General features: G+C 33.9%; 1 protein-coding gene across 1 annotated transcript; it reads left to right on the forward strand.

Moving 5' to 3' along the window:
* The first annotated feature begins 31 nt into the window (after positions 1-31).
* On the forward strand, positions 32-5,342 carry LOC127878764 (copper transport protein ATOX1-like). Its single transcript, XM_052425292.1, has 3 exons — positions 32-149; positions 4,591-4,666; positions 5,209-5,342. Exons 1-3 carry the CDS (start codon positions 138-140, stop codon positions 5,340-5,342), a joined length of 222 nt encoding a protein of 73 aa, XP_052281252.1. The 5' UTR covers positions 32-137.
* The last annotated feature ends 5,386 nt before the right edge of the window (positions 5,343-10,728 follow it).

The raw sequence follows: 10,728 nt of genomic DNA on the forward strand, positions 1-10,728 counted from the left end.
GCGTACAAATCGTGATACACCGGCTAACTCCGGACTCCTCCGGAATAAATCGACTGCTAATCCAGAGCGAAGGCGGTCCTACGGTCTGGATTGGAAGACGTTTGATTTACACGCACACTGATAAGTTGACAGCGAAGATGCCTGCTCAGGTAAGTTGATTTTTTAACTTTTACAAATACATTAGTCTATTTTTGTCAAAATAATACGAAGAAAAAAAACAAAAAAACAATTAGCATCAGAGTACGTGTTAATTTTATAACAAACAACGAATGTTATTGAAGTTTGATTTTATTTCCGTATTTATGATCTGTAATCGACCGACGCTTATTGAATTTTAATGAGGTGTAGTACAATGTTGTTGTTAACTTTGATGGAAATTTAAGTTGTCTTTTTACGCGGTCTATAATCTAACACATTGGTTATCATTCAAATTTGAAAAACTAAATTAATTATGGTATTGTTGATTATTTTGTATCGGTAAATAGGTCATTTATCACAGCGCTTCTGTTAGTGGACGTCGGGGCGTAAATTACACCCGAAAACGGCAGTTGTACGTACATTATGCAAATGGTGGAAGTCCTTTGGACGTCCGATAATACGCATGTACGCTATTTACTTATACACAACACATACAAATGTCAACAGTAAATCGGGTTATTCAGGCCGTTAACTCGCCTAAGAGCTACTGTTATCACTGAATTTCTCAGCGAGTGGCCAATATTGATTTTTCCAGCTGTCAATCAAATTCTTCTTGGTAAGCGCATCAGCCAATCAGCGCTCATGCAGCCGAATACACGCAGACAGCAATCAAATATTTAAGTCAACGCTTTCCCCGAGGAAGAATAACACGCTTTCCCCGAGGAAGAATGACATGATGTTGTACATTTAGTCTAATGTTTGCATTATTTTTTATCTGTACACGCAATACACTAGTTCTGGCTACCATAACTTTAAATGTCGCTTTTTATGATTTTTGACTGGCGCGACTTTATAGTTATGGACCAACACCATTAGGAAAGTCAACCAGAAATTCCTGAAAAGTTGACAGTTAACAAAGACCTGTCCAAAACAGCTTTTTAAGGCAGTTATTTGCCCAAATCAACCACTTGATCGGAAAGATTGACATTTTTCAAATTTAACTGATATATTCTTTCACAAAATACAATCTTAAACATTTAAAATTTATCTTTTCTGCTCTTACATATTGAGAAAAACAGCGATGTGACAGACTTTCTTAAAATGCGAATCTCCTGAGATTTCACGGTCATATGACATTATTTCTATTTTTTAGTAACATACCATGTGCTCAAGTGTTTTCAAATTCAGAATGACATTTCCCGGTATTTTAGATTATTCTGGCTTGTTTTGTATACAAATTGAAGTGTAAATACAAACTCAAAGTAAATATTATTTAAAACTACCTGATTCACACTGAAATCAGTTGTATAATCCACCAGACGTAAGTTGTTAATCGCAAATAATAGATTTCAGAAAACGAAAGTAATGTGTACAATTTCAGCATAAAATGTCAAGGTCGATCCGAAAGTATCCAAATGAAAACTCGTCACGTGACAAAGCGACAATGGCGTCAAATTTGTGAATTTCAGACTGATGAGAGTTATTTTCATCTATTGTAAGATGCATTTGAAACATTTAAACCTTAAAATATTCCCCGATGCAGTAATTTATATTCATTCACAAATATATGTCGAAATGTATCCAAGAAAATGAGCTTTCTTTGATTTATAGCGTGACATAAATATGTTACGACTCTGGTTGACTTTCGATACGGGGTTGGCTTCAGTGTACAGGTCTGTCAATACTATATAAACTGTACGCTGAAGTTTCTTTAGCTAGCAATACACGAGAAATGTTTATTTGTTGGTAGAATTTTCTTAACTTTCCGAGAACAATAAAATCTGTAAATGATTTCGGATAACACGTTTTATTCCAGCATTAGAAAATACTAAAATTCAATAATGTATTTTTTAATATAAATGGCCATAATACATAATGCAATAAGTAATTAAAGTGATATTATGGGCATTTTTCACTGTTGAATTGAGCTGAAAAGAATTAACAGGTCAAAAGAGTTAGTTAAAATGTGATTACTGACTAATTATCTGCAACCCATCTTGCTACCAGTTGTTTATGAAAATATATTTTAATTTCGATATTTTACATGACTGGTGAGTCCTGTAAGCCGAAATGATCCGTAAACAAAATTGTGTCTTTGTGTCGTATGAACAAATCTGCACTAAAACTAAATTTAGTATAAAATCGTACATGCATGATCAGTTGTCAAAGGAAAGTGCGGTTGATATTCAAATGCATTATTTTTCTCTTTCCGGGATATTGTTTTAGTATGTTGATGCTGCATTAACAAATAAGTGTATATGAAGTGAAAACACCAAAAATAAACAACGGTTGCGATAGACACCTATAAACGGTTAGATGCCCATAAGATCACTTTAAATAACGTGTTTTGAGATTGCCAAACTATGCATACATATTGGTCTACATGCATGAATTACCTGACAAGTTATATCGCAATCCGGAATGAAGTGTACTCTGTTAAATTTAAAGAAAGACGTGTTTTTATACTCTGAAATTTGCTTTCACCTACGCAAACTATTCTGAAAGGAGGTACATGTAACATTTAAAATTCAGTCGTTGATTTGTCGTAATTACTAAATATGAATGCTTTATGCTCTCAAATTGCGTCACGTGATTAACACATGTTCAATGGGAGTTCCCCCATCCCAATTTGTATATGCACTTGCGTAAAATGGCGGACATTTGCAGACGTCAATAATGGCCGTACTTTGGTTTTGAAAATAGCAATTGTAATAAAACTGGATTATCGGGTAATGGATAGAGTTTGAACATGTACGTATATTAAAATTCTGAAATAAAGTAGGACTTCTAAATGTATGTCTGGGACGTCCAAAATTTTAGGCTTGGAAGTCAGGACTTCCAACTTTTAAAAGCTAACAGAAGCGCAGTTTATCATTGTTGAAGAGTAGCCCTTGTATACAGTTTTGGACACCAATTTTTAACCAAATTGTAAAAGAAATAGTTGACACAAAATAATAATAAGAAATTCATGTTCAATTCACATTTATATTTGGATTACTTTCATGCTGGGGTAAATTGACCTAAATATAATAAGATACCGGTAATAATTGGATTGTGAAATTTGGTGTCTGGAAAATGTCAACTAGACCATTTATCTGACCTGTTGACATTTGAAACAGTTTTCAATATGGACTCTTTAATGAGTTCTAACTTAACAGTGATTGTTTTCCTTCTTTATAAAAAAATGGTCATACTTAGTATATCAGGAAAATTGACAAAAATCACCCAACTCCATCCCAAACAATCCCAAAACAAATGAAAGTTCCCTAAATTCAGCTCAAAAATCAAATAATCTGCAACAGAAAAGTGTTTGGTTGTGTGTAACCACATAAGGGCTTTTTTTCTAGATTTTATGAAGCGGCCCTAGCCCCCTCACTTTGTGAAAATTTTATGAAGCGGCCCTAGCCCCCTCACTTTGTGAAAAAATTAGTCGCAAATTTTTCAAAATTGTGAAAAAATTAGTCGCAAACTTCTGAAAATTGTGAAAAACCCGAGTGCGAACTTGTAAAAATTGTGAAATTCAGTTTGTTAAGAATAAGTATAGTAAAAGCATGTTTTATACTTGCATCATATTAAAATATCTATAAATCATGCATTCAAATCATATTTATTGTCTTCACACTTTCTTTAAAAAAAATAATAGGGTGGCATATAGCAGTTGAACTGTCAGTCAGTCTGTCCGTCCGTCTGAAATCTTTAACGTTGCCCATAACTTTTGCAATATTGAAGATAGCAACTTGATATTTGGCATGCATGTGTATCTCATGAAGCTGCACATTTTGAGTGGAGAAAGGTCAAGGTCATCCTTCAAGGTCAAAAGTAAAAAAATACAATTTAAGGGAAAAAATAAGCTTTAAAAGGGAGATAATTTCTAAACCTACCAAATGATATATTGAAATTGTATTTCAAAGCGGCGCAATAGGGGGCATTGTGTTTCTGACAAACACATCTCTTGTTCATTGATATATTAAATAAATTTACATTTCTATTTGTTTACTTATTTTGTTCAGCTTAATACATACAAGAGGGGTTTAAAGTCTTTCTTGATTCAGTTTATTTTATTTATGGATACATATTACATACAATGTATCGCTAAGGTCTTAAAGGAAATGTATGCAGGCATAAGAGTCACAATAAAAAGCAATAAAACAAGAAATAGATCTAATTTAACTGAAATCTCATTTTTATTTTATATTTATTCATAAAGGAACATGTAATTTTACTAATTCTTTATGTTAATTTCTGTATTTATACTTAAAGCACAATGAAATGTATAACAATAAAATAATTAGCTATTTGGAGACATCCTCGACAATAAAACATTAGAAAACAAGAGTTAAAAATAATTTGACTCGAGAAAATTCAGGGCTGTTGTGAGCCCTTTAATAATTTCGAAAAACATGGCACAACATGAACAATCATGGGTATAATTTTTTATTGTGATATTTTTAGACATACGAGTTCAAGATGGAGATGACTTGTGAAGGATGTTCAGGGGCCGCTAAACGGGTCCTTGGAAAACTGGGAGGTAAACTTGTTAAAATGCAGCTATTAAACCTGTATTGAAAACACATCTAATAAAAACTGTAAAATAATATATTTATGCAGTATGTGTGTTAGTCTGTAAACCTTCAGAAATATTTAAACTGCACATGGTTTTGTTAAACAATCCAAAATACGATCCTCGTGCCTACTGAAAAATTTAAGCCAAGTAAATTTTTTAAGTTTACTTTGCAGTGAATTGGGTTTTGGGCCACCCAGTAATTGTTAAGAGATTACCAGACACTGGCGGCATATGGATTGTGACTTTTGCCAAGACTATTTATGCAAATACATGCATATGTACACATAAATCATAATTTTTCATTCAAAGATGAAGATAAGATGTACTGACTTAAAAAAGCCTACTTTGTATTGCTTTCCTTTCGTTTAAACTGGTTGATTCAACTCAACAAATTTTCACTGCAAATGCAAAATATAAGCTTTAAATTCGGTCCACATTTAAAACTGAGTTTTACCATAAGATTTGTGAGTACATGTATTTGTATCTTTATTTTTTTATTTTTTCAGAGAAAGTCTCCAACATCGATGCTGATATTTCCTCCCAAAAGGTGACAGTTACATCAGAGTTGAGCGCTGATGAACTTCTAGAAACTTTAAAGAAAACTGGAAAAACTGTCAGCTACATTGGAGTGAAAAAGTAAAAAATATTTTGTGTGATAGTTTAAATATAGAAAGTATTAGGAAGTCTCCTAAAGCTTGTTATTTCAGAAGATCCAAATCCTTCCTTGTTTTGTACTTTTTAAATAACAAGGTATCATTTGTATATTGTAAGTCTTGTATGGAATAGTTTCGATTTGACCTAAAACAATGTCCCTTTTAAGCTCACCTGGGCCTGTATTCACCAAACAATTAATAGACTTAAGTCTAAGAATAAAGAATATTCTTCAAATTGATATATTAAAGAATTGCATGAATTTTTAGTCAAACTTGGCATTAAAACACCTCTATCAATATCATTCTTCATGTAGAACATTTTGTTAATGAAACAATCGCCAGTGCATGCCTGTATATATTCAAACACTGAATGCATTTTTCTTGGTTCTAAGTCTATTCTTTATTCTTAAGTCTAAGAATGTATTGGTGAATACGGGCCCTGAGCACAATGTGCTCATGTGAGCTTTTGTGATCGCCTTTTGTCCATCATGCGGTATGCGGCATCAACATTTGCCTTGTTTAAGCGACCTTTTCACGTTGTGGTAAATTGACAAAATAAAAAAAAATAGTTTCAGATTCTCAAATGTTCATTGTAGTTATGATATTTGTGAGGAAACAGTATATTTACCATGCTCTAATAGTGTATTTCCCAGGAGTGCAAAGGGGCATGGCGCATTAATTTCAAAAAAGGCATTTTAGCGCGCAGTTTAGGCAAAAAAGGGCAAAATCGTTTCCTGAATACCTGAATTACGGGGCAACATGTAATCGCATCTGAAGCAGTTGTGGAAAAAATAACATATAAACAAGCACATTTAATAGTAATTGATGTATTTAACTTACTATGATTTATATTAATATATTTACCTTGCAATGTACATTTAAGTTCCATGCTCTTTCAATAAACTGTACAGCACGACAAACATAATAAAGCAATATATGCATATGAATCTGATTATACACAGATCCACTAACATATAAATGAAACCATGTATGTCTGATCACATTTTCTAACAATAATCTTGCCAGATGTTTAAAATAACATTGCGAGTAAATTGATCGCTAACAATATGCAAACACTCGTTTCCGTGACATACATTCACCAAGTAGATAACAAATAAATGAATAATGTTGTTGCTATCTAAAACATTTTTATGCATCATTGATTATCACAGACATTTCATTAATTCCTTCTTAATGTACAATCTCCATCGTTAATTCGATCGTTTACGACGTTATTTGCCATTTTTGCCGAGTAGCAATTTAATTCTGTATAGTCCGCCATGTTGTTCAAATGTCAAATGATGTAAGCGACAGGTGCGCATAGCAACGTTAAATCGTATACGCGATTCACATTTTGTTAAATTAGTAAAGGTCTCAGTAATTATTTCAATAATTAGATCTAATTATCTTAAAGACGAAAGCGATAAAAAATAAAAATTGTGATTTTAAATGTAATTATGCGTAAAAATATATGTTTTGATATAACTGAATAATGCATGCAATGCACTATTGCCACGAGAATAACATCGAGTTTGTCATCAAAAGTCTCCGCAGTAACGATTTTATCGTGGAGGAGTACACATGGCCGACTGAAAAGTGCGCTTGGTAAAACATAGCCTCTGGAATTATCGATTGATACTAACACGGGGTAATTCACGCATGACTTATTCACAGCTTTGGAGCAGTCTACCTATAAATCGAGCACTGTATTAGATTAAATCTGCTCAAATAATATAGTCGATTAGACGTTGACGTCTCTCGAGTAAATCAAGCACAGTCGGAACGTCACAGACAATCAAGGACATTGATTTTGCGGACCAAGTTAGATCGTAAGGCAATAAAGATGTTATCGATAAGGGCGCGTGGCGAAATTTGCCTTTCAAACGAAGGGCGCGTTGCGAAATTTGCCTTGAAAAGGGAAGCGTGGCGATCTGGGAGGGCGGCGTGGCTTTTCGCCACGCTAAAATGGCCTGGGAAAAACACTATCTAAAATATCCATTATATGCATCTTTTGATGATTTAAAAACCTGAAAATTATAAACCGTTGCTATGCGAAACGATTGAATAATTTGGAGAGTTCTGTTGTTGTCGTTATCTTTTGTGATACTACGAGGATGCTTATATAAAGTATAAAAATACATCACTCATGGAGTCATGGTATGATCAAGGATGGTCATATGTTCTAAGCGATACTTACTCCAGGGGTCAGTGGTTGGAGCCCAGTTGAGGGTTACTTTTTCTCTTTTTTAATATTATTCTTGTATATTACTGGAGCTTTTTAGATCCAATGTTTACATTTATCAATTTAAAGCTTTAAACTTCAATGCCTGTAAAAATCTATGAAAAGGCCCCTTTTACACTTTAGAGGCCACATTTATTGTCCAATCTACATGAAACTTGGTCAGAAGATTTGTCCTAATAATATCTTGTACAAGTTTGAAAACAGATCTGGTTGGTTGAAAAACATGGCTTGGCATTTTTCCTTGTATGGTCTTGTAAAACCTTGTTAACACTGTGACTCAAGAGGCCTAATTTATTGTCCGATCTTCATGAAATTAATTTAGAACATTTGTCCCAATAATACCTTGGAGGATTAAGAAAGTGGTTTTGGTTGGTTGAAAAACATGGTCTCCAGGGGGGCGGAGCATTTTTCCTTATAAGGCTATACTAAAACCTTCTTAACACTCTAGAAGCCGCATTTATACTCCATCTTCATGAATCTTGGTCAGAAGATTTTTCCCAATTATATTATATATTGGAGGACTTTGAAAATGGCTCTTGTTGGTTAAAAAACATGGACACCAGGGGGCGGGGCATTTTTCCTTTTATGGCTATAGTAAAACCTTGATAACACTCTAGAAGCGACATCATCATGAAACTTGGTCAGAATATTTTCCTTAATGATATTTTGGATGAGTTATAAAATTGTTCAGGTTGGTTGAAAAACATGGCCGTCCGGGAGCAGGGCAATTTTCCTTACATTGCTATTGTAAAACCTTGTTAACACTCTTGAAATCACATTGATTGTCCAATCTACATGAAACTTGGTTAGAACACTGGTTCTAATGATATCTTGGATGAGTTAGAAAATGGTCCCAGTTTGTTGAAAAACATGGCTGCTAGGGGGTTGGGCATTTTTCTTATATGTTTTAAGTAAAACCTTGTTAACAGTGAATCCATAACGTGAAATGTAGGGTATGCCTCTAACTGACTTCAATCTGGGACAGAGGCGTGCCTAATCGTTCAATGCGATGTGCGCGCATCAAGCACTGTTTTTATTCAACCAACCATCAATTAACTCTAAATTTAGACTGATGCAATAGGTACAAATTATTTTCTGAAAAATTGGTCAAAAACGAAAGTAAATTTATATGAAACATTGATGTGTATCGGTCATCGCTCAATTTGTTTGATATACAAAACTGGTGTTTTGAAAGGTTTTTAGCCTCGGTGGTATTATACACTGAATATGAGTAATAGAATCTTTGGACTTGATTTGGGCCATGAAATACTAAGATCGGGACGTCTGGCATGTATGGTTAACAGGCTTGAGTCACATGTATAGTCCAGTCTGTATTAAACTTGGCCAGATAGAGAATACCAGGTCGGTTCCGAATAAAGCAAAGTTTATTTTGCGAGGCTGAGAAAATCTGAACCACGAGCCTTGGCGAGTGGTTCAGATTTTCATGCGGAGAAAAATAAACTTTGCTTTATTAGGCACCGACCTTGTTTTCGTTTTATCCCATCAATTTTCTTAGTCGTAAATTATTTCTTTAAGAATGGAATAGGAAAATCGAACTACACGAAAATTCCCAAAGTTATTATAAGCAAACATTGTTTCATTATTTTAATTGTGCCGAGCCTAATACATTACAAAAAGATCAGTAACTAACCTGTTTTTCCGTTTATCATACCTCTACGTCCCCGGTTTTTAAGAAGTAATGAAAAAATCACACTAAACAACTGCAGCTGTAGCGTGAAAGAACATGCATTGTGTCGTATGACGTGTTAATAATGATGTCATGAGTACGCGCACTTAATTTTTGTAAATAATGTTTTTTTGCTTTTTGAGTTGCATTTTGTGTTAAAAATGAATTACATCTTGGTATCAAATTGTTTGTTTTGTTGAATCTGATTCGATTTTACTAAAAATGATTAATTTATAGTTGATTCAGAGTAATATGACTATTCTCCGCCGCACGTGACAGCTATATTTCAGCACTGCCGAAATAAAGAAAAGTTTATTCCACAGTTGTTTATTTCAACAATGCACGTCTGATGATGGGATAAAACATTTTACGCAATTATTTAATGATATCTTGGATAAGTTTGAAAAAGGTTTGGGTCTGCTAAAAAGCATGGCTTTTGTGGGGGGGGGGGGGTATTTTCATGTAACCATATGGCTTTAGTAAAACCTTGTTAACACTCTAAAGTTACAAATAAAGTTCAATCTTCATGAAACTTTTCTTCTAATTATATTTTGGGCTGCACATAACAGGTCAGTTCCTTAGTATCTCAGGTGAGTGACTTTGGGCCAATCAGGCCCTCTTGTTTGTTTACATGTTGCAAAGAAAGGTATATTAGGTAGGTTTTTTAATTATTTTGTTTAGATCTTTATTAATTTTCTTCCTCTATATTTATCTGTCTTGTTCATATTAAAGCTTATCTTGTTCCTTAATTTGATCTTAAATCATTTACTTGAATGGGAATTATAGCACAGGCCCTTGCTTTTCAGGCTACAGCCATCGGCTACTGGAAATAAATTATATATATAGTCAGGCTATTGGTTTTTGTATCGGTGTCTATGGAAGCATAATGATTTGTGCTAGTGATTTAAATATATACTGTGAAGATTGGCACTGTTTTTATGCCCCCGGATCGAATGATCGGGGTATATTGTTTTTGGCCTGTCTGTCTGTCACTCTGTCATTCTATCACTCTGTCATTCTGTCCCAAAACTTTAACCTTGGTCATAACTTTTGCAATATTGAAGATAGCAACTTGATATTTGGCATGCATGTGTATCTCATGGAGCTGCACATTTTGAGTGGTGAAAGGTCAAGGTCATCCTTCAAGGTCAAAGGTCAAACATATGGCTTCAAAGCGGCGCAGTAGGGGGGGGGGGGTTCTGACAAACACATCTCTTGTTCATATTAAAGATGTTACAACAAATTTAAGCCATAATGTTTATGAATGTTTAATAGCCCACTGTGAATATACTTGTATGATTTATTTATAACTAAAAATAAATCAGCACTTTTGGCAGAAGTATTTTTAATGCACATGTTTCAAGCACAGCTGAATTGATCATCACAAAATGACGGCATTAAAAATTTTAAGCAAAACATCATTACAGTCTTGCATAAAAAAACA

The sequence above is a fragment of the Dreissena polymorpha genome, chromosome 4, assembly GCF_020536995.1.
Source record: "Dreissena polymorpha isolate Duluth1 chromosome 4, UMN_Dpol_1.0, whole genome shotgun sequence".
Classification (NCBI taxonomy): domain Eukaryota; kingdom Metazoa; phylum Mollusca; class Bivalvia; order Myida; family Dreissenidae; genus Dreissena; species Dreissena polymorpha.